Here is a 25,481-nt window from a genome sequence, read left to right on the forward strand (position 1 = left end):
CCTGATCGTTAGCAACTACTTTGTCTGTCCAGCTGTTTTTCTCTCTCTTTGGACTCTATCCTTTCGTTTACTCCCTACCCCACTCACGTCCCTATTTTCTGCACATAAACTGACGTTTTCCCAGCCACCATCAGTTCTGAAGAAGGGCCACCGGACCTGAAACGTTAACTCTTTTTTCTCCTCCACAGATGCTGCCAGACCTGCTGAGCTTTTCCAGCAACTTTGTTTTTGTTCCTGATTTACAACATCTGCAGTTCTTTTGGTTCCTACACTCAAGGGACTGAGCAATGAAGGCAAGCGTGCCAAACACCTTTTCAACCACCTTGTCTATATATGAAGCAAACTTCAAAGAATTATGTACCTGCACCCCTCGGTTCCTCTGTTCTACAACACTACCCAAGACCTAACATTAATTGTATAAGCCCTACCATTACTTGTTGTACCAAAATGCAGTACCCCACATTTATCCAGATTGATCTCCATCTGCCAATTTTCAGTCTGTTTGACCTATATGATTAAGATCCCTCTGTAGTCTTAGAAAATCTTCTTCACAGTGCACTATGCCACCAATTTTGGTGCTGTCCGCAAACTTACTAACAATGCCTACTATGTTCTCATCCAAATCATTTATATAAATAAAAGAGGACCCAAAACCGATCCCTGTGGTTGACTGCTGGTCATAAGCCTCCAGTCCAAAAACCAAGCCCCTCCAACACCACATTGTCTCCTGCCATAAAGCCAATCATGTATCCAATTGGCAAGTTCACTCTGAATCCAATCTCACCTAACTTTATTAATTAGTCCACCATGTGGAATCTGATCAAAGGCTTTACTAAAATCCAAATAAATAATGACTACTGCGCCACCATCCATCTTTTTGGTAACTTCCTCATAAAACTCAATCACGTTTGTGAGTCACGATTTTCCACGTGCAAAACCATGCTGACTATCCCTTATCAATTTTTGCCGATCTCAATGTCCATAAATCCTATGTCCAACAATTTACCCAGAACCAAAATCTGACTCATATCTACAGTTCTCCAGTCTCTCCTGACAACCTTTCTTAAGCAAAGGTACAAAATTAGCTACACTCCAGTCTTTAGGTGCCTCACCTGTAGTTACAGGTGCTGCAATATTTCCGCAAGAGGTCTCACAATTGCCTCCCTTACTTCCCACAACATTCTGGGATACATTAGATTTTGAAATTCCGTTTTGAGGAATGGTCCTACAGAAACTACAAACACTTTACCGAGTGGTTCTTCAAAACCTGGTATGGGCATTAAAATTGCTGGCTTGATCGCACATTGAGTTTTATGGACAAAACATGAAAAGAACATTTTGAACATACCACAACCTTATGAAATCCTGACTATTTATCAAAGCACAAGCTTTCCATGCACCTTCATATCTTGCCATTGGAAGTTAATGTGCTACCTGCAATACCTCGTTGCAAGGTTTGGGCAGTACCATAGTATGGTGATCAATCATCTGTCCTCCGAAAGCAGGTCTGTTGCTTGACAAATGGGTTTCCATTCGCTCATAACACCACTCTGGAACCCCTTCAGCTACAGGGTGAGCTGATTGTGCTTGCTTATTTAAGTCCAGATCCGCCTTTTGAGTTCAATTAATGAAGATATATCAAATACTTCATCTGAATGATCCCCAACTTTAAAGGAGGTTTTGGCTACTCTAACATCTGCTTCTTTTAATACTTTCACCTCAGGTGATAGACTTTGTTAAGTTTTTGTTCTGGTCACCACACACAATAGGAAAAACCTAGAGTATCTGCCACTGCTACTATTCTGCCCCTTGAATCTCATTTGGGCTTTCCTCGATTGTGAGTAAAGCTATGACCTCTATTCCAGCCAAGTCATTTCTGAGGAGTAAGTTAACTCCATCCATAGGTAACTTGTTAATCAACCCTATAAGTGCTGCTCCAGACAAGTTACATTCTAATTTTACTTTGTAGAAGGGAACTGAGCTACAATATCTACTTATCTCCATTATCAGCGCTTGGTTTTATTGAATCAGATGATTTGCCAGCACATATTGAATAAACCCGAGCTTGTTTTCTGGGCTTAACTGATAAAGATGTTGTGTTATCAGTTCTGACTCCACGAAATCCATATTATCTCTAACGAATGCAGACAGAACATAGAACAGTACATCTTGGCTAAATTTTTCTTTGCTGATCAAAAGTCACCGAAAACCTTATAAATTAAATGTTTCATACAATAATGGACTGAAAAAATGGACCCTCATTTTCAAAAAACAATATTTTGGCTTATATTTTAGAAATGCCTAATTGAGAATATGAATGGAGAGACAGGGCTGACGGTCACGAGAGGCAGGAGTGTGAGGGGGAGCCATGAGGTGGAGCATAAGGGCGAGGCAGGCCAGGGAGGGAAAGCATTCGAGAGAGGAAGAGCATGCGAGAGTGAACAAAAGTGAGAGACAGAAAGCGAATGAGTGACAGAGTGAGACGGGGAAACAACAAAGAGTAAAGAGAATCTCAGCTACATCATTCATAACTATCTTATATAATTCAATGCAGCCTGCAAGGATATTAACATACTTTAAACAATATTTGAAAACTTACTTGTACCCTCAATGAGCAATTCTTGCCCATGACTACCCAGTAGAGTACGTGAAAGAAAAGGAGCAAAATCCACAAAAATCTCTCTTAGAAGAGGAGCTGTCTTCTCCAGTGCACGTTCGAGCCTTGCTGTAATACTAAATAGGTAACGAAAATTGTTACATTTAAAACTGTGCAATGATGACTAAATTGAAGATACAAAATTAAGCTAAATTATTTTTAAGTTATGATTTGGAGATCAAAATATTAGCTTAAAATAATAACAAAGTATTGGAAAAACTCCAATAGGTTCTGCCTTACATTCTTTTGAAAACAACTCATATTGGACTTGAAACATTGTGACTTTTTTTCCTTTCTCTAGATGATGCCAGAACCTGCTGCGTTTCTAGAGTCAGAGATAATGGAAACTGCAGATGCTGGAGAATCCAAGATAACAAAGTGTGAGGCTGGATGAACACAGCAGGCCAAGCAGCATCTTAGGAGCACAGAAGCTGATGTTTCGGGCCTAGACCCTTCAACAGAAAACACTTCATCAGATGTTTCTCTAGTTTTTCATTGCATTTCAGATTTTGAGCATCTGGAGTACTTTGTTTTAACTTGATATTGGTACATTTCATTTGTTAGACTCTGTCCACCTGTTGTATTAAATGCAGCAGAAACACACTCCATTATGTCAAATGTTCATCACATGTATAAATACCTAATTTTATATGGTAACAATTGATTCTCAGTAAATAAAACTGGAATTCTTTTTACAAGATCAAGCAGTACGAAATTCCATTTAAAACAGCCAAATGAAAAAAAAACAAACAAAAAGCAACATAACTGATCTTGATGAAAATTTGATTTAAAAAATTACCTCATATTTGCTGCAGAGTCCTCTGGCATCGGAGACACAGTTTGAACAGATGGCAGTTTTGAGTTGGATGGTCCACCACCTAAGAGAATTCCATCAACAAATTTACTGGCAAAACACATGCCAATACTTTTTTATTCAGCAAAATTGGTATGATAGATCTGAGTGCTCCCCACGAACTATTTGTGCATTAAAACATGTGGGGTCTTCAAGACTTTTTGTGATAATGTGTTTCTTGAAAATTATGTGGAGCCTACTTAAGAATTGGTGCAGTACAATTTTCAAGGAGGAGTTCAATTTGAATTTGGAAAACAAAATGAGATAATAAAATTTGTCAAACAAAGAGGGCTAATCAGGAAAACAAAAATACAAATGTTGCATTATTCTTTAAAAATGATACATCTTCAACTTGTGTTGTCTAACACATTACATACAGCTAATTGAAATCTGCGAATTAATCGCAATTTTGGTTGGTAACTTGAAAAGGATTACAAAATAATCTATTCTGATGACTCATTAACCTGAAATGTTAACCTTTTTTCACTCTCCATAGATGCTATGATTTCCAATACTTGAAGCTTTGATTTTTGAATTGAAGACACAAGAATTTTGCTGAAGACGCATTCACTAGGTATGTGATCTCAAATTTCATATTCATACAGTTTATTTGTATGCGTTTCAAATGTGGTGTGCATTGACTGGTTAGATTTGAAGTAAAAAAACAGTGCGTGGAAGTGCAGGGAAACAACAATGGTACAATTGTATGGAATGTCATCAACATGTATAAAGTATGTGCAACCAATAACAAGCAGCTCCAACAGAATGTACCAAAGCAATAGCAACATAATCACCAAACTGTGTTCTGAATGGCACAAGAATTAGTCTGACAGTTCTCAATTAGCAAGTCACCACTATCAGCAAAAAATGAAGCCTTGTTTTCAAAGAAAACCTTGAGGCAGAGTTTTGTGGTACATCACTCATGTTCCTACCTTTGGGCCAAAAGATCTGGGTTCAAGTCTGACCTCAAGATGCAATGGCTACAGAGGCGTAAAATACCATGTCCAAATAAATTGATAAAAGTAATACTAAAACTGAAATTTGATGTTCATTTGACTGCATTGTGGTGCAATTTTCTACAAAAATTAATGCGTGTAGTTTTACTGCTGTCATTACACACAAGCCTGCAGCTAGTCAGAAATTTCTAATGGATAAGGTTATCTCAGGGTTGTAATATTTACTGCTAAATTTTCTCTGGTTTGTGATTAATATCCATAATCCATCACAGGGTTTCAAGAAGAAAGCAATAGATCTCGATATCTGGGGCATTAGCTGCTTTAAGTGACCCAGTCTTAGCAGCACTTTAGAAATAACATCTAAATACAAATCAGTGAACTACATGATGAAAAATCCTTTTAAACAAATAAAATTAAAATCTACTCAATTCAGTAAGATCTGGGCCTTGAATAAATCAGATTTTGGTGTCCTCACAACCGTCACCATCTTAATGATAAGTTCTCGATACACATATACCTAAAATGCTTCATTACCTGAGAAATTGTAAATAGTGCTGAAAACAGTCAATCATCAAAAGCCCAAATTTTCACCTTATAATGGTCAATGGTGAATGGTGAATTAGGTTAAGATAGGTAAACTTTGAATCTAACCGAGTATCCTAAGACTATGTCTGTGACCGAGGTGCAGACATCTCTCCAACTCCTGTAGGAGACCATATGCCCCACTGATTTTTTTTAAAAATTCATTCATGGGATGACAGCGTTGCTAGCTTAGCAAGCATTTATCGTCCATCCCTAATTGCCCTGAGGCTAGTTAAGAGTCAACCACATTGCTGTGGGTCTAGAATCACACATAGGCCAGACTAAGTAAAACGTGAGGTGATTCACTTTGGGAAGAATAATAGGAAGGCAGAATACTGGGTCAATGTAAAGATTCTTGGTAGTGTGGATGTGCAGAGGGATCTTGGTGTCCACGTACACAGATCCCTGAAAGTTGCCACCCAGGTTCATAGTGCTGTTAAGGCGGCATACGGTTTGTTAGGTTTTATTGGTAGAGGGATTGCGTTCCAGAGCTGTGATGTCATGCTGCAACTGTACAAAACACTACTGCGGCCTCACTTGGAATATTGCTTACAGTTCTGGTCACTCCATTACAGGAAGGATGTGAAAGCATTGGAAAAGGTGCAGAGGAGATTTACCAGGATGTTGCCTGGTCTGGAGCACAGGCCCTATAAAGAAAGGCTGAGGGACTTGGGTCTGTTCTCATTGGAGAGAAGGTTAAGAGGGGGTTTAATAGAGTCATACAAGATGATCAGAGGATGAGATAGGGTGGACAGTTAGAGGCTTTTTCCAAGGATGATGATGTCGGCTTGTAGGAGGGGGCATAGCTGCAAATTGAGGGGTGATAGATTTAAGACAGATGTCAGAGGCAGGTTCTTTACTCAGAGAGTGGTAAGGGCGTGGAATACCCTGTGTGCCAATGTTGTTAACTCAGCCACATTAGGGGTATTTAAACTATCCTTGGACAAGCATATGGATGATGATGGGATAGCATAGGGGGAGGGGCTTAGATTAGTTCGCAGGTCAGCGCAACATTGAGGGCCGAAGGGCCTGTTCTGCGCTATATTGTTCTATGTTCTATGACTATTTCCTTCTTTAAAGGACATTAATGAACCAGCTGGGTTTTCCCAACAATCGGCCGTGGATTCGTTGTTAACATACAACTCTTCATTCCTGATTTTTATTGAATTCAAATTCCACCATCGGCTGTGGTAGGATTTGAACCCGGGTCTGTAGAATTTAATTTTACAAAAGCTTTTATGGTCTAACACATTTATATGTTGACAAGATTTCAAAGGCACTCATAGCTCACCTCTCATTATAGAACTCAGTTGTAATGAGATCTGTAGCCAACCATATTGACAGAACCAAACTGAGCATGATTTAGGAGGTTACGTGACAGCAGTGATTCTTTCCATCCCTTTTCTGAAGAATGAAAGTAGTCAGATAAGGCAGTGATTTATAAGGCAGCAGTTTATCAGGTTTTTTTTAATATTTCTTTGAGGGATGAGGGCATCGGTGCCTAGGTCAGCATTTATCTGCTTATCCCTAACCAGTCAAGAGATAACCGTGCTACGAACAAGTAGGCGAGATCAAGTTAAGAGGTAAATTTTCCTTCACTAAAAGAACATTAATGAACCAATATGTTTTGACAAATGACAATCAATGGTGATGTCTTTTGTTTATTTACTCATGGGATGTGGGCATTGCTGGCTTGCCAATGTTTATTGTCTGTCCCTGGTTGCCCTTGAGAAGGTGGTGGCTTGCAGGAGGGGGCATAGCTGCAAATTGAGGGGTGATAGATTTAAGACAGATGTCAGAGGCAGGTTCTTTACTCAGAGAGTGGTAAGGGCGTGGAATACCCTGTGTGCCAATGTTGTTAACTCAGCCACATTAGGGGTATTTAAACTATCCTTGGACAAGCATATGGATGATGATGGGATAGCATAGGGGGAGGTCTTCTTCAGCCACTGCAGTCTATGGGCTGTGAGCAGATGCACAATGCTTTTATGGAAGGAATTCTACAATTTTTACTCAGTGATAACAAAGGAATAGCAATACATTTCCAAGTCAGAGCAGTGAGTAGTTTGGAGGGAAATGTGTACGTAGTGACTTTCCATTATATCTGCTGCCCTTACCCTTTGATATGGAAGTTGTTGTATGCTGTCTACGTATCTTTGGTGACCTTGGTCACCATTAGTCTAGCGTATTATTCCATATTTTATTGAAGTCAAATTTCACCATCTGCCATGATAGGATTTTAATCCATGGCCACAGAATATTAGCCTAGGGATCTGAATTACTGGATAAACCAGCACCTCCCCTGAATTTGTTGTATTTTCTATGGACAGGACATAACTGGGAAATTTTCCATTGTCAGGTAGTTGTCTTGGAACACATTGGCCAGAACTTAGCACGCTGTAGAGTGTAGGCCTTGAGCATAATTTCCACAGTTGTCATGGCCATTGACCTTCATTGTAATTAGTAACCAACTATTTCTTCATGCCACATAACATTAATCAAAACACCTGAAGACTGGGATCAGGGATGGTGACCTCACAAGATCAATTATTAATTCTTTGGTTGAAATTGCTTAAAATACTTCAGTCACTGGCTCACTTGAACACATCCTCACAAAATTACTTCCTCCCAAATTGGTGAATTGTGCACCACCATTTGTAATTGAATATGGCACTACTGCACAGCTTTGAATTGTTCCTAGATTGTCAAATATTCAGCTGTCTTCAACATTCAACTTTGTATTGACTTGTTTCAACAAATTTAAACCGTCTTTTTAAGGCAAGCTTGATGGCCTGACTTAATAATGATGAATGTACAGTGCCATAAAGATACACATTGTGGTACAATTTGTGAAGGTCAGAACACAATTTTGCTAAATGCTGATTTCAATCAATTTGAGCTTAGAACAATAGCTTGAAGCTCTATGGAACTATGTAATCTATCCCATGACAAAATGGTCCTGTCACTCATGGACCATCCCCTTGTGCAAGGAGGGTACTTGTTTTCCAATTAGACAGTATGATATCACCTCACATCGATGCTTTCATGAACAAATGCACCTGCAAAGGCAAATTGACAGGAATGAGGTCGAGAAGGTTGGCCTCTCAAAGTTGGTTATATCACCACGTCCTGCCTTCCCAGTCTGGCAGCATCCTTCTGAACTCTGTCAGTTACTGATGTGTTACAAGCTAACCACATTTAGTGATGAACCCTGTCCATAGTAATGAGTCCTCACTCCCCTGAATGCTTCCTCCAAGTGGAAGTAATTCAAAGCTAAGAGAAGATACAAGGTAGTTATTCGCAGGAAGTTTTATCTGAAACCATCAAACCTTAGGAGATCTTGAAAAATCCACAGGAAAATCCTCACCAACACCATGAACAACAGTGATGGATAAGGCAGGGATGTCAGTCAATAAGTTGATTTCAGAGTATTTGCCATATTGTTTCTTCCACAACTTTAATTTTAGAGTCTGATTGCCTGGATTTGCCTTTGGTGCATCCTCATTTGATGCCTAGGTCACAGCCCTTATTTTAAAAATAGCTTGTTTTTAGTTTTATTCTTTATAATAGCAGGGTGGCTTTGTGAGCAATCTCAACATGATCAACTTTTAAAATTCTGTCCAGTCCCCAATATGGTCCTGATCATACCAGGCCTTTTTGGGAGAATGTGACAGGTATTTTTCCCTGAAAGCTTTAGTCCAGCTGTTAGTTATTAGTGAAAGCCAAAACTTCGTAACATAACTATTCTTCACTGACATTGGCTTTTTAATTCCCAAATATCTTTTCAGTAAACTGAATTTCAATCTGAAACTGCCCTGGAGGGATGTGCACTCACATTCTCCAAATGCAAGTCCAGTCCTTTCAGGTATGGTATCAGTAGTACAATTATAACACAGATAAGGGTTACAGAGTGTCCTTGTGCACTTTCTCCATTTTCTCTCTCACTTGATGCTGACCAGGGCCAAAGAATCCTGCAGCAGATCTTGGCTCATAGCTGGTAAGACAGTGCAGGGGAGTTGTATGTGGGCTTCAAAGCCAAAACTGACACCTTCCAGTCCAGATTAAGTTTGATGGCTCTCCTGCATCGTTCTACCACCTGTGGACTGCAGTCTATCACAGACACTTGCTGTTTCAGCCAATGCCTGGGAGAGGGAAGTGTGTGGGGACTACCAAGCTTGGAAGTCTCCAGGAAGTGATTATGAGCCAGTAAGTGTGGTTCTGCCACGTATAGGTTGGTCCTGAAGAGCAGTTTGGAGGACATTTCTGGACTTAATAACAAGGTTAGAACAAAACCACACTATAAAATGTCAATTATTATAGGAATATTCTTATTACTATCCTTTTACCACTATTCAGTCCTTATGGAAACCAAATCCCACCGTCATATTGAGGAAACCCTCAATCATGTTGCGTTTCTACCACAGTGATAAATAGGATAGACTAAGAATGGATCTAGCAGCTCAAAATTGGGTATCCATGAGACACAATAAACCAACAGTATTGAACGTGAATACCATCTGAAATTCTACTGCCTGGTATATCACTCTACCTCCATGACCTCAAGCCTAAAACACTGGAAAATAATTCAAGTACTATCTGTGTCCCAGCTACATTACTGAACTTGACCAACCTTGTAATTTTGTCTTCTGCCTCAAATGACAATCATGGAATGAAGTTTCTCAGCCAACAAGCATTCTAATGGGTGCACAAGTCTCCTTTGGTAAGGAAACCAAGATTTTAAGGGCATCAGCAGATCAAACTCTACAAAAAAAATCTGACTTGATCGACTTTTAAACAGAATTTGAAATATTAACCAAATGTCTCAAAGCAAACATTTAAAGTTGCTTTGAAATCTAGCAAGATTTTTTATTATTAAGATTTTTAACCAATACATGAATTTGACACATGCAGTGATTCTCATTTAGCCTTTGAAAGCAATCAACATTTGAGAGGAAAACAGAAAGAAACTGTCATATGTTTCTCAAGTTCAACCACTTTGAATAAAATATCATACAAATAGTGATGAAAAGAACTTAATTTTTAACATGTTGAAGAAACAATACTGGCCAAAACAAAACTCCAAGATCCAATTTAAACCATAATGTGCGTACGAGTTAAATATGTCCAAACTGACTACAGCAAATCAAGCCAGATGCAGTAGCCCAAACAAACATGTGCAAGCGAATTGATTTATCTATGTTAATCCCTCACTGATAAACTGGCTCCTTCTGAAAGGCGGTTTAACAGACACTGGCGAAGACTTGAAAGACAATTCAAATAGATCATCCATCTGCTATCCTCCTTGAGAAAGTCCATTGTTTACACAAATTCATCAGTGACTAACTTAATAGTGGTTTCATTAGCATATGATAAAAACATGGAAAAAGCTTTAACAAAAGTGTATTTGCTTACTGCAGGTCTGCTGAATTTCCAAATTTTTTTTATATATAATGGTGCCTGCCGATAATATCAAATAATTATCATTGACACAAATGCAGCTTTTTATGATGCAACTGTAAACTAGCTTAAAAGAAGCTTACACAGCATGAGAAAAAACAAGACAACCATGATGGATGCTATGATTATTCCATAGTTTCAAACTTTAAAAATATTTCATTGAGGAGACAATTAATTGCATAATAATTCAAAAGAAAATGTCAGTCGTATAAAAAATCAAGTTTATTTTAAGTAGCTCAAGATTTCAGATAACAGCAGTTTATAGGCAGTTACCGGAGGCATATGTTATCAAACATTACTTATCTACCTTAATTTTGCTACACTAATAGCATTCTCAACAGCATCAACAAAGATCTGTAACAGTCAGGACATGTGCCCCCATATACTGAAAGGATCCATTTTAGTTAACTGGGAGAGCAAGATGAAATGTTGTGTCACAACAGTATATTAGCACCTCAATTTTTAAATGAGTATGCTGAGCTAGTGTAAGATAGTTTCAAAAGTTACTTTGTATGAAATGCAAATACATTTAGGTCTTTTCAGAAATCAATCACTGCAAACTACAAAAGAACAGGAAATTTCAAATCTGCCTTCCAACAAGCCATCTTGTTGAAAACAACTTGTTATGATATTCCGACAAAACATTTTAACCTAATAAGTTTAATATAAATCACATAGCTAATGTTAACCTAAGTGCTTAATGACGAAGACGGCTGCTGGAAATAGTTTCTAAATTTCAAAACATTTCATATTGCATTTTAGGATAAGTCATTAAAGTACTTCTGGCATACCAATCCAGAAAAAAAATTGCACACATTTACCTGTAGGCTCAATGGCAGTATTGTCAGCAGAGTCAGTAGTAGAGACCACACTAACTGCATCTGTGGCAGCAGGAGTTACAGTTTCACTTCCAGCAGCAATCAAAGGCTTTTTAGGAGCTATCACAACACTTCTACAAAAAAAAATGAATATTAAGAAAAGTGACAGCATTAATGATAATATAATGTGTGTATTTACCATGTCAGTAACATGGAACATCCCAAGACATTTCACAGGAGTACAAAAGAAACACTGCCAACAATTTGTCTAAGTATGACAAATCCTGTTATCAAAGCAGAGATCTCAATTATTAATATGAATAAAATTTCTCACAAGAGGCTCACAACTGTGGCAATGCATAATTTCCACACTTCTGATGCTTGCTGTGTATTTTTTCACACCTACTACAAAAAAAGGCATTATTCTAGAAGAACACAAATTAACTCCTTCACCCAGCGAAGATTATTGAAAATATACATTCCTAAAAGGCAAAAACAGAAATTGCTGCAAAAGCTCAGCAGGTCTGGCAGCATCTGTGGAAAGAAATCAGAGTTAATGTTTCAGGTCCAGTGACCCTTCCTCAGAACTGACGGCACCTAGGAAACTGTTTGTTTATATGTAGATGATAGCATGTGGAGAGGGGGTAAGGAGTAAATAATAGGTACAGATACAGCCCAAGGAGAGAGAAAGAGGTTTGAGTTAGAAGAGGAGATTGGATAGGCTGGGACTTCTTTCACTGGACTATAGAAGGTTGACACCTGACCTTACAGAGGTTTACAAAATAATGAGAGGTATAGATAAGGTGAATGGTTTGTCTTTCGCCTAGGTTGAGGGATTTCAAGACAAGGGGGCATATTTTTAATGTGACAGGACACAGATTTGGAGAAGCCAGGAACGGCAATTTTTTTTAAACAAGAGTGGTTCATGTGTGGAGTGGACTTCTTGGGGGAGGAGGGTGATAGATACAGGCACACTTACCACATTTAAAAGACAATTAGATGAGTACATGAATAAGAAATGTTTAGAGGACATGGGCCAAGTGCAAGCATGTGGGAGTAGTTTAATTTGGGATTATGGTCAGCATAGACAAGTTGGACCGAAAGGTCTGTTTCCATACTGTATGAATCTAGAACAGATGGACAGACAAGGAGTGGATAACAATCAGCCAAGGAGAATGAATAGCTACTAATGGGGGTAATTAGTGGCCAGCAATGAGTTGTGTGTAATAGCAGTCTACGTGATAACATGGCCTGGTCTGAGAGGGTTGGGGTAAGGACATGCAAAAGTTTTCCATGGTGGGATCACGGTCCAGGAAGAGACAGGAGGAAGTGTCTGGGAGCAAGGCCCCCAGCTAGGTCCAACCCATCTCCCGCACATGCATCCTTGCCCTGTCTTTTACCTCCCACGACAGTGTTGGGGTTCATTTGTCCTCACCTACCGTCCCACCAACATCCACATCCAGAGGATCACTGGCCACCACTTCTGCCATTTCCAGGGGATGCCACCACCAGACATATATTCTCTCCCCCTTCTTATCAGCTTTCTTCAAGGACCATTCCATCCAGGACACTCTAGTCCATTCCTCGTTCACTCCCAGTATGCCCCCACATCCTCATGGCACCTTCCCCTACAACCACCAAAGGTGTAACACCTGCCCGTTTACCTCCTCCCTTTTCAGAATCCAGGAGCCAAACACCAAGTGAACCAGCACTTTACTCCATCTGGTCTGCTGCATTCACTGCTCACAATGTGGTCTCCTCTACATTGGGGAAATGAAGCCCAAACTGGGTGACTGCTTCACAGAACACCTACAGTCTATCCACAGAAGAGACCCTGAGCTTCCAGTTGCCTGACACTTCAACACATCATCTTGTTTCCTGGCCAACATCTCTATCACAGGCTAGCTAGAGCTCAAGCAAAGCTTAGCGTAAGCAGGAAGAAAAGCACCTCATTTTCTGCATGGGTCCTCTACAAAACAGATATTGCTGGAAACTACTTTAAATACACCTCTTAAAGCCAACAATCTTGCATTTCAAGCAGCTGCTTATCTCAGCAAAGGGAGGATGAAATTGTGCCAGCAGAACCAAACCCTGAAAATACACTGTCTCTCGCGAGGAAAAGTGTCTGGTGACAGGACAAACTTGACAGAAACATCAAGACACAAAGAACTCAAAAGGCTACTGCAAGATTCTGCTGAGGATACAAAACACCAATTAAATAACCATAGTCACAAGTTAAAATCAAAAGATCAAAGAACACACTATGGACTTGAAGAAGTATATTCCTTTATTGTTGCTTTTGGAATTAACAGATCATAAACATTCTTTTTTCACTTAAAATATTGCACTTGGTTACTGTTGCTGGTGGGAACAGTTGTTTACCTACATTTTGACAAAATGCATAGATCTGCGCTAAAGAACATAAATCTTTTTGGAGGCCAACTGCAGGGGTTGAAGAGAACAACTGCTTAACACATCCTCACCTGTCATAAAGTAAATAAATTGCATGACAGTAGCTTAAGTTGGTCGCCTAGAAGAGGTAGGAGAAATTAACTTGGGAAATGGCAGTGTCCTTAAACAGATAACTTAATTTGGATTGCAAACACGGCTGGTGAGGCCAGCATTTATTGTTGTTCACAAACTGTGATTGAACTGAGTGGCATGCTACAAAAACAAAGCTGCTGGAAAAGTTCAGCAAGTCTGGCAGCATTTGGCAGCGAAGGAAAAAACAGAGTTAACATTTCGGGTGCGGTGACCCTTCCTCAGAACCCGTTAGGTCCCCACAATGGCATGCTATTTGAAAAGGCAGTTTACAGACAGCCACATTGCTATAGGTCTGGAGACACAGTTAGGCCAGGTTATGGGTTCCATGGTCATCATAACTGAGACCAGCAATTCCAGATTTGGTCAGTGCACTGTGTATAGGAGTTGGGAGGTGATGTTGTGGCATAGTTGGGCCACTATTGGAATACTGCATGCAATTCTGGTCTTCCTGCTATAGTATAGTGAAAACTTGAAAGAGTTCAGAAAAGATTTACAAGGATGCTGCCAGGGTAGGAGGGTTTGAGCTATAGGGGCAGGCTGAACAGACTGGGGGTATTTTCCCTGGGTAGTCAGAGGCAGAGGGGTGATCTTATAGAGGTTTACAAAATCAGAGGGGCATGGATAGGAAAATAGACAAGGTTGTTTCCTCAAGGTGGGGGTGTTCAAAACTAGACAGCATAGGTTTAAGGTGAGAGGGGAAAGATTTAAAAGGGACCTAAGGGGCAAATTTTTCATGCATTGAATGAACTGCCAGAGAAAGGCTGATACAATTACAACATTTCAAAGGCATCTGGATAGTTATTAGAATAAGAAGGGTTTCGAGGGATATGGGCCAAATGCTGGCAAATGGGATTAGCTTAATTTAGGATTTCTGGTAGGCATGGATGAGTTGGACCGAAGGGACTGTTTCGGTGTTGTGTATCTCTATGACTCTAATTTACTTCCATCTCCATCAACTACCAGAACATCCTCAGAATTAATAGCACCAATGTCGTCTTCATTTTGTGTCAATCTACACAGTGGAAAATGCAACTTATACAAAAAAAAGGGCAGCCGAGGTACATCAAACGTGAAGCAATTAAAGTAATTAACATCAGCAGAGAAAAAGTATGGAGAAATACAACGAGGTAACAACTGATAAACTGCCAGGACCTGATAGTCTACATCCTAAGGCTTGAAAAGAATTAAATGCAATGATAGTGAATAGGCTGGCTATGATTTAAAAAGTTTCCTGGATTCTGGAATGGTCTCAACTGGTTGGATGCTAGCAATTCAACAACACCTTTCAAGAATGGAGAGAGATAGAAAACAGCAAACTCCCAGTTTTCAAGATATCAATCTTCAGGAAAGTTCTACAATGTATCATCAGGTAGGTATATGACAATGCATTTGTTAAACAAAATTTGATGAGAAAAGGTCAACAGGTTGGGTGACATTGTACGTCAGATGCAGAGGTATCAGGTCTAGTGAGATTGGAGATCAGGTGAGGGGACATCAGCTTAGCCAGGTCTGATGGGTTTGGGCCAAGTGATAATACAATCATAGAATCCCTACAGTGTGGAAGCAAGCCATTTGGCCGATTGAGTCCATACCAAGCCTCTGAAGAGCATCCCATCCAGACCCTAACCTACCCCTCTAGCCCTGAATTTCTCATGGCCAATCCACATAACCTGCACGTTTTTGGTCTTTGGGAGGATACCAGAGCAGCAGGAGGAAACCAACGTAAACTTGGAGAGAATGCGCAAATTCCACAAGGACAGTCATCTAAGCTTTCCTGCTCCTCTGATGCTGCTTGGCCAGCTGTGTTCGTCCAGCTCAACACCTTGTTATCTCATCAATGGATGGAATTGAACTCAGGACCCTGTAATACAGCAGTGCTGACCAATGAGCCACCATGTTGGTCCACTGATGAGTACTACCAACTGTCTCAAATGGAGAGAGATGTCCTTGTGGACTCTGACTAATTACCAGGCACTGTAAGCAATTAGTAAAGCAATAGTATGTAAGGCTTTCTTGCAAGAGGATTGGAGTACAAAAAGCCTCACTGCTAAGCTTTGGGCAGTTGGGATTACTGCATGCAATTTTGATCTCCAGATTGAAGGAAGATATTCTTATATTGCTGTATTCCTCCAAAGGTTTACTCAATTAGTCCTTGGAATGAGGGGCATGTCCGATGATGAGGGGATAGAGTAAATGGCTATATATTCTCTTGAGTTTGGAAAATACAGATGTGATTTCATTGAAATGTTCTAGGATCATTTGGGGTTTGACTGGACAGATGGTAAGATCTGAAAATCTAAAACAGGGGTGCACAGTTTTACAGTAAATATCTTGACGAAGAGACATTCCCAAGCTCAAATGATCGTGAATCTTTCGAGTTTTGGTTGAGGATGTGCCATCAGGAAAATTATTATTTGGACAATATACATTTTTGGTGTCTCTGAGAATCAAAGAATATGGGAGCAGGTGGTCAAGTGGAAGCAAAGCCCAAGATTACCCATAATTGTACTGAATGACAGAGCAGGCTTGACAATGTAGCATGGTCCTTTCCTGTTCCAATTTCTATGGTTGTGTTCTTACAATTCAAAACATTGTAGAAAAACGCAAGTGTTACAATCATTATGATCCAACTAAAGTGCTCCAACTACTCTAATCTTCTAAATTCATACAGGATGGATAAAATGAAAGCACCCTGACATCCAAGTTTAGACCAACTTGGGAAAAAAAAATATATTGTTCCCTCCCCCACTGGTTATTTTAGCGCATGAAGAAATACAACCGAAACTATTAATATGACATTCGGCCACATAAACAATCGTGTCAAATTACTGGCCAACAGATTTTCAAGTCAAATTGATCCTGTCATCCAAACATTCTCTGAAAAGTATTGATGCAGAGCTGAGTTAGCAAGAACTGCAGATGCTAGAGTCAGAGATAACAAAGTGTGAAGCTGGAGGAACACAGCAGGCCAGGCAGCAGCAGAGGAGCTGGAAAGCTGACATTTCGGGTCCCAACCCAAAACATCAGCTTTCCTGTTCCTCTGATGCTGCCTGGCCTGCTGTGTTCCTCCAGCTCCACACTTTGTTATCACTGGTGCAGAGCTTCTGCTTGGGGCATAATTGGTTAACACAGAACAAATTACATCAATTTTGGCGAGTCTTCTTGATCCCCAGTTTCCTGCGCAAATGTGCAAATTGCCAAATACAAAGACTACTATGCAACAGTATAATGAATAGTTTTATTCAGAATTTTAAAAAAAACCATTTGATGAACTTCCTTGATGTTCATAGATCCAAGCCAAGTGGGAAAGTACAAAGAAACAAAATACAAATCTGTTCCTTGCTACTATATTTATGAATACAGCCTTTACACATCTCTGCCTCCTTACAATTACCCGAGTATTGCAGATGACCCTCTACAAAAAAAATTAATCATCCTGTTTAGATACACAAAGCAAAACAATAAGCTAATTGTTACACAGGGAGTAAGTTAGTTTTGTCAATTTTACTGCATTAAGCAAAGCTAAGTGTACTAGTTTCTGTTTAAAAGAAGATGAAAAATTGAGTAGGAGTTTTCTGTAACAACTAAAAGTAGGGTAAAGAAGATTAGTCTTGTGTTACATGACCTGCAGTATGTGGGAAATCTTAGATGCTTCTAGCAGTGGGGATGACCACATCTACAGAAAGTGCCACTGGTTTGATTAGCTTCAGCACAGGTCATTGGAGCTTGAACATAAGCTCAAGGCACTGCACTAAGACTGGAAGTTACATGGTTAGCATGGTTTTAGATGTGGTCACTACACTGCCTAAGGAAGCAGAGTCAGGGAAGAAATGGGTGATGGTCACTCGGAAGGGAGACAGAAAAACCATAAAATGCACCACACTCAAGAACAGAGTTACTGTGATGGAAAATGGTAAGAACAATGGTTCATCTGAGCAGTATAGTCACATGCCAGCTGCACAATGGGGTAGCAGACAGAAGAGCTACAGCAGTAGAATACTCAATAGTAAGTCCAGACAGTTGTTTCTACAGCCAGGGATGTGACTTCAGGATGGTGTGTTGTCTCTTTGGCCAGCAAAGACATCACTAAAAGGCTACTGGGCATTTTGTAGGGGGAATAGTCAGAGGTCATGGTCTACATCGGTAAGAACAGGGGTGATGTCCTGCAATAAGAATTTCGAGCACAAGGCAGCAGATTGAAAAGTCTGACCTCACAGGTCAAAATCCCTGAATTATTCCCAGTGCCACATGCGAGTACCGGAATAGGCAGATAAAAGTGTGGCCGAAGCCTGAATGCAGGAGAAAGAGCCTCACATTGCTGAATCACTGAGTCCATTTCTGGGGAAGGTAGGATAAAACCAATGGAACAGTAAAGGGGCCATCTTCCTTTTAGGGGTTTTGCTGGCGCTGTTGGATTGAGTCTGAACTAATTTGACATGGTAATTGGCCACAGAGTACAGGTGTAATAGGTAGTGATGCAGACCCAAGTCAATCGGCAGGCAGATTATATACAGTCAAGACAAGACACAAGACAGCTTGACAAGGCTGAATGGCAAGGAATCTTTCTAGTACGTCAGACGAGTTAAGGATATTAGGAACAGGATATCATTGTTATCAAAGAGATATGGCTGACAGAGGTACAGAATCAGTAGTTCAATACTTTAGGTTTTGGAATCTTCACGTGAGACAGGGAGGATTATCAAAGAGGAAGGGATGTCACAGCGTTGATCAATATGTCAATTACTGTTCAATTAATACAGTGTGTGTCCAACTGAAAAGCAAAAACGAGGGGTAACCACATTGTTGACAGCACACTATAAATGTACAAATAGTAAGGGAGAGACAGAAGGGCAGATATGGAGGCAACTTTCAGAAGTGTCAAAATAAATAGGTAATTATAGTAAGAGACTTCAGCTTCCCTAATATATCTGAGATAGAAAACTTTAAAAGATTTTGCAGGAATGGAATTCTTAAAATATATGCTGGACAACTTTTTAACCCAGTATTTAGAAAAGCCGACAAGATAAAGGGTTGTGCTGGACCTAATTTCAAGCAGTAAAGCGATGATATTGGCCATGACTCAGTAAGATTTAAGGTAGATGTGAAAATGGACAAAAGTGGACCAAAACTAAAGTTTTTGTCTTCAGCGAAGGCGAAATTTCATGTGATAAGATTGGATCTGGCCAGAATAAACCAGGAACAGCTATTTGAAGAAAAATCTACATTGGAGCAGTGGAAGTCTTGCAAGAAGGAATTCATAAAATCTAGAGTAAAGATGTCCCTGTAATGGTGAAGACTGGGACCAAACATTCCAAAGAACCCTGGATATTGAGAAATGTGCAGGATTGGATAAGGGAGAAAAAGGAAGCTTAGAGTAGACACAGAGGCTTTGGAGACAAATAGGAAGTGCAGGGGGGTTACTTTCAAAAAAAGTGAAAGCACACTGGGGGCATTAAAAAATGTCGGTTGATAAAATAAAGGAAAATCCTAAGCATTTCAGAGGTATATTAGGGGCAAGGGGCTGCCACAAGGAAGAATTCCCACCGTGTATTAAGAATAGTTTCAATGAACAACATGATGTGGATCCAACCAGTGAATAGGCTGCTTTGGACCTTGTAAGACGCAACGAGGCACTTTAAATATCCAAAAGGAAATAGTGACCATAACGTGGTAGATTGTGTCAGTTTGCTGGTGGGAAAGGAGTTTAGCAGAAAAAACAGTTGATGGTCAATGTCAGATGTTTTAAAAAGTAGCTTTTCTACTTACGACAAAGATAAACCTTTGGAAGGAAGATTCAAGGAAGGGGATAAGTCCACTATAGTTACCCAGGGCCACTAATGGCAGTATCAAATCAAAAAAGATGTACAAAGTGAAAATGAGTAGTAAATCAGAGGATTAGAAAAGCTTTAAAAGCCAACAAAAGATGAGTAGAAAAATAATCCAAGACAGAAAAAGAACTAAACAAAGAGGGCAAACCAGTAAGTGATAAAAACAGACAAGAATTTCTTCAAATATATGAAAAGGAGGAGAGAGAGGGAGGAGTGAACACATGCTTCCTAGAAAATGAGGCTGGGGAAACAATAATGGAGAGTCAGGAAGAGTTGAATAAATAGTTCGCATTATTCTTCATGGTAGAAAACACAAATAGCATTCCAAGAACATTAAATAATAAAGCAGCTAAAGAGAGACGAAATAAACAATGCTAACTATAAGAGAAAATGAACTCGAGAAACTAATGTGGCTAAAGGCCGTTGGATTCTCTGGACCTGATGGAATGCATCCTTAGAATCGTTAGATTCTAGAAATGTCTCCAAGCATTGGAAAACTACCAATGTAGCACCCTTGCTCAAAAAGGGATGGGGGCAAATACAGGTAACTAGAGACGAGTTAGTCTAACAGTTGCCATTGGGAAAATGGTAGTCTACTATAAAAGATGTAATAGCAAAGCATACAGAAAGACATAATATAATCAGAGTCAGCATGACTTAAATGACAAGTTTATTACAGTTGCCTAAGAAGGTAACAAACAGCATAGATAAGGGAGAACCAGTAAATGAAATATATTTGGATTTCCAAAAGGTAGTCGTTAAAGTAGTACGTAGAAACATTGTAAATAGGTGCAGGAGTAGGCCATTTGGCCCTTCGAGTCTGCATCACCATTCAGTACAATCATGGCTGATCATGCAGTCTCAGTATCCATTCTCATCCTCTCCCCATACCCCTTGATTCCTTTATCTATAAGAGCCAAATATAGTTCCCTCTTCAATATATCTAACGAACTAACCCCAACAGCTTCCTGTGGGAGAAAATTCCACAGGTTCACAACTCTGAATGATGAAATTCTTCCTCATCTCAGTCCTGAATAGCTTACCCCTGATTTTTAGACTGTGACCCTTCATTCTGGATTTCCCCCACATTGGGAACATTCTTCCTGCATCTAGCCTATCCAGTCTAATCAGCATTTTATATGGTTCTATGAGATCCCCTCTCCTCCTCCTAAATTCCAGCGAATACAAGCCCAGTCAATCTAGTCTTTCCTCCTATGTCAGTCCTGCCATCCTGGGAATCAATCTGGTGAACCTCGAGGTATGGCCTCACCAAGGCCCTATATAACTGCAGAGATAGTAGGAACTGCCAATGCTGGAGAATCTGATATAACAAAGTGCAGAGCTGGATGAACATAGCGGGTCAAGCAGCATCAGAGGTGCAGGAAAGCGGACGTTTCAGGTCCAGACCCCTTTTCAGAAAAATCTCACATTTATCTACATTATATTGCATTTTCCTGAATAAGGGTCTAGGCCCAAAACTTCAGCTTTCCTGCTCCTCTGACACTGCTTGGCCTGCTGTGTTCATCCAGCTCTACACCTTGTTATCCTATATAACTGCAGCAAGACATGCTTACTTTGAAACTCAAGTCCTTTTGCTATGAATGACAGCATGCCATTTAGCTTTCCACACCACCTGCATGCCAACCTTCACCAACTGTTCCATCATGCCACCCAGGTCTTGTTGCACCTCACCTTCTCCTAAACTGCCACCATTCAGGTAATAATCTGCTATCCTATTTTTGTGACCAAAGTGGATAACCTCACATTTATTCACATTACATCGCATTTACCAAGTATGTGCCCACTCAGCCAGCCTGTCCAAGTCATCTTGCAGCCTCTCAGCATCCTCCTCAGAACACACACTGCCACCCAGCTTAGTGTCATCTGCAAATTTGGAGATATTGCATTCAATCCCTTCGTCCAAATCATTAATGTATAATGTGAACAGCTGAAGTCCCAGCACTGAACCCCATGGCACGCTACTCTTCACTGCCTGCCACTCTGAAAAGGATCAATTTTTTCTAACTCCCTGCCTCCTATCTGCCAACCAGTTCTCTATGCTTGTTGACGCATTACCTACAATACCCTGAGCTCTAATTTTCCTTACTAATCTCTTGTGTGGAACATTGTCAAAAGCCTTTTGAAAGTCCTCATACACAATGTCAACTGATTCACCATTGTCTACTCTACCGGACACATCCTCAAAGAATTCCAGAAAGTTTGTCAAGCATGACTTTCCTTTAGTGAATCCATGCTGACTAGGACCGATTCTGTCACCGCTTTCCAAATGCTCGGTTACTACATCCTTAATGATTGACTCCAGCATTCCCCAACCCCACCCCCAATGATGTAGACTAACCCAACTATAATTCCCCATTTTCTCTTTCCTTCCTTTTTTCAAGCGTGGACTTACATTACTTACCCTCCAGTCCATAGCTCTTCCAGAGTCTACAGACTTCTGGAAAATTATCACTAACGCATACACTACGTATTCGGGGATGCAGAGCATTAGACCCCAGGGGCTTATTGGGTTTCATCCCATCAACTGCTCTAAGATAATTTCCTGACAGAGTTGGTATAAAGGGGGAAATTTCAGGATGACAACCTGTAAATAATGGAATGCCAGAGGGCTCAGCGCTGGAGCTACCTTTTACAATATAAATTAATGACTTGGATGATGGAAGCAAATATACAAACTTCAAGCTTATAGATGACAATTTTTTTTAATTTATGCATGCAGTTTCAGTTTATTTGCTGACTGGGCCAGGATTTATTGCTCATCCCTAATTGCCCTTGAGGTGGTGACAGTGAGCTAGCTTACTGCTGTCCATTTGCTGCAGGTATACTCACAATACCATTAGGGAGGGAGTTCCAGGATTTTGACCCAGCAACAGAGAAGAACAGTGACACATTTCCAAGTGCAAATGGTGAGTTGTTTAAAGAGGAAACTTGCAGGTGGATGTGTTCCTATGAATCCGCTAGCCTGGTCCTAGAAAGGAGTTATTTGAAAGGCGCTGCTTAAGTAGTTTTGGTGAGTTGCTACAGTACATCTTGTAGATGGTACACACTAGTGCAACTGAGCATTAATGGTAGAGCGAGTCAATATCTGTGGATGTGGTGCCATCAAGCTGGTTGTTTCGTTCTAGATAGTGCCAAGCTTCTCGACTATTGATGAATCCACACTCATCTACGCAAGTGGGAAGAATTCCATCACATTCTTGACTTGTGCCTTGTAGATGGCTGGGTGGGCTTTGAAGAATCACGTAGTGAGGTATTTGCTGCAAGATCGCTAACTTGTAACTTGTTCCTATAGCCACATATATAATTAGTACAGTTCAGTTTCTGGTCAAGGGTAAACTTTTATTTTTATTCATTCACAGGATGTCTATGTTGCTGAATAAGCCAGCATTTATTGCCTACACAGCACACATTGCAGTGGGTTTAGAGTCAGACCAGGAAGGACAGTGGACTTCCTTCCCAAAAGGATATTAGTTAAACAAATGGTTCTTTCCAACAATTGACAAGTTTCATGGCCATCCATTTGACTCTTGAATCCAGATTTTCTTTTAAACTAAATTCAAATTCCACCAGGTGCCATGACAGGATTTGAAGCAGGTCCCTAGAACATTACAGGGGTCTCTGGTTTAAAAGTCTAGAGTTAATACCACTAAGCCATCTCCTCCCCTTAAATTCCCAGAATGTTGATAGTAGGATTCAATGAAAGTAATGCCACTGTCAAGGAGTAACATGTATAGTCTCTCTCTTTGGAGATGGCCATTAACTGGCACTTGGAAAGTGCAAATGCAATTTGCCATTTGATGGCTGACGCATGGAAAGTTTCCATATCTGGCTTCTTTTGGGCATAGACTGTCTCACTATCAAGAAGTGCTGAATATTGTGCAATCATAAGCGAACACTCCACTTTTCATCTTATAATGGAGCAAACATCAATGCAACTGAAGATGGTTGGGCCAAGCACACAACAATGACAAACTCCTGCATAGGTGACTGAATTCCAACCAACATCTTTCTGGTCAAACGTGACTCCAATCATACAGATATTGGTTCCTGAGAACCACTGTTTCCAGTTTTTAAAGGCTCTTTAACAACACACTTGGTCAAATACAGCACTGACATTAAGAGCAGTCACTCTCACCTCACCCCTGAAATTCAACTTTTTTGTCTATGTTTAGACCACAACAATGAGAAGATCAGGAGGCATATGGCCCTGGTGGAACCCAAACTGAACACAAGTGAGCAAGTGCTGCTTGATGGAACTGTTAATGACAGTTTCCATGACTTTAATGATGATGAAGAATATATTGATATAATTGTCCAGGTTTGGTTTGTCCTCTTTTTTGTGAAGAGAACGTACTTGGGCAATTTTCCATATGATCATGTAAATACTCATATTTTAGCTGTAACGATTCAGCAATGTCAGGGGTGCAGCCAATTCTGGTGCACAAGTCTTCAGTACTTTTGCAAAAATGCTCTTGGAGCTCATAGGCTTTGCAACATTGAGTGCTTCCAACAGTTGATTTATATCATGCTTGGTGAATTGAATTAGCTGAAGATTGACATCACAGATGTATGGGGACGTCTGGAAAAGGGTGAGATAGATCATCAATTCATTAGCTCTGGCTAAAGGTAGTCGTGAATGCTTCAGTTTCGTCTTTTGCATTGATGTGTTTGACTCACCCATTAATGAGGATTCAGATATGCAGCATCCTCCTCGAGTGAGTTGTTTAATTGCCCCCCAACGTTTATAATTCAATGCGACAAGACTGCAGACCTTAGATCTGGTCTGTTGGGTGTGCTTCACCAAGTTGACACTTGAGTTTTGGATGTTGTTGTCAACAGTTCCTGACTGTAAACTTGTGTGCCACCACCGCTGATTCTGACAGTATGACAAGGTCAGGCCGTTGCTCAAGTAGCATGAGACACAGCTCTCCCAAACTTGGCACTAGCCCTCAAGCCTGCATTTGGTGTTGCCATTTCCAATACTTTAGTCAATGCCAGGTGGCCTATAGAATTTCCTTTCTCCCTTCCTAGGAATTGATATAATTGAATGGCTTATCAAGTTATTCAGAGGGCAGTTACAAGTCAACCATACTGCAGTCACATGCACGCAAAGCCAAGACAGGCCAACAGATTCCTTCCCTAAAAGGACATTACAGAGAGTGCCCGATTTATGAACATCTAACTTACAAATGCGATCCCATACAGGTGGTGCAATTTTAAAGATTCGACTTACGAATGACTATTTCATACTGTCCTGCAATGTGTTTCATTGTGTACAAATGAGCTTGCAGACAGACTTCAGAATGGAACAAATTTGCAACCCAGAAGCTGCTTGTACTGAATCAGATAGGTTTTTATAACAATTAACATTTTCATGGTCAGCATTAGGTTTTTGTTCCAAATTTTTAGTGATTTCAAATTGCACCATTTACCTGGTAGGATTTGAATCCAGGTTCCCAAAGCATTTATCAGTCGGCTGGACTTGTAACCCAGGGCAGTACTACTAGGTATTAACAGGGAGGGATGCAAGTACTGAAGATGACACCAGGTGTCCACAGAAAGATTATGGATAGGTTAACTAAGGTAGCAAAAACTTGGCAGACAGTATCTTATGTTGCAACATGTGAGGTTTTGCATTGTGGCAGGAAGAACAGAATTGGCAAATATTATTTAAAATGGGTAAGACTGCAGAAATCTACAGAAAAGTGACTTATGGCTCCTAATGCATGAATCACTAAAAGCAACAACTCATATGTAGCAGGCAAT

General features: G+C 40.2%; 1 protein-coding gene across 2 annotated transcripts in view; it reads right to left on the bottom strand.

Annotated features, from left to right (window-relative positions):
* The window catches only part of lrba (LPS-responsive vesicle trafficking, beach and anchor containing), an 856,602-nt gene that overhangs the window by 624,064 nt on the left and 207,057 nt on the right, over positions 1-25,481 (bottom strand). For both annotated transcript variants that reach the window (XM_048526975.2, XM_048526966.2), the window contains exons 30-32: positions 11,326-11,456; positions 3,456-3,534; positions 2,600-2,733 (exon numbers count right to left, since the gene is read on the bottom strand). In XM_048526975.2, coding sequence (XP_048382932.1) covers positions 2,600-2,733; positions 3,456-3,534; positions 11,326-11,456 — 344 coding nt within the window. The remainder of the gene's footprint in view (positions 1-2,599; positions 2,734-3,455; positions 3,535-11,325; positions 11,457-25,481) is intronic.

Source organism: Stegostoma tigrinum, chromosome 1, assembly GCF_030684315.1.
Source record: "Stegostoma tigrinum isolate sSteTig4 chromosome 1, sSteTig4.hap1, whole genome shotgun sequence".
Lineage (NCBI taxonomy): Eukaryota > Metazoa > Chordata > Chondrichthyes > Orectolobiformes > Stegostomatidae > Stegostoma > Stegostoma tigrinum.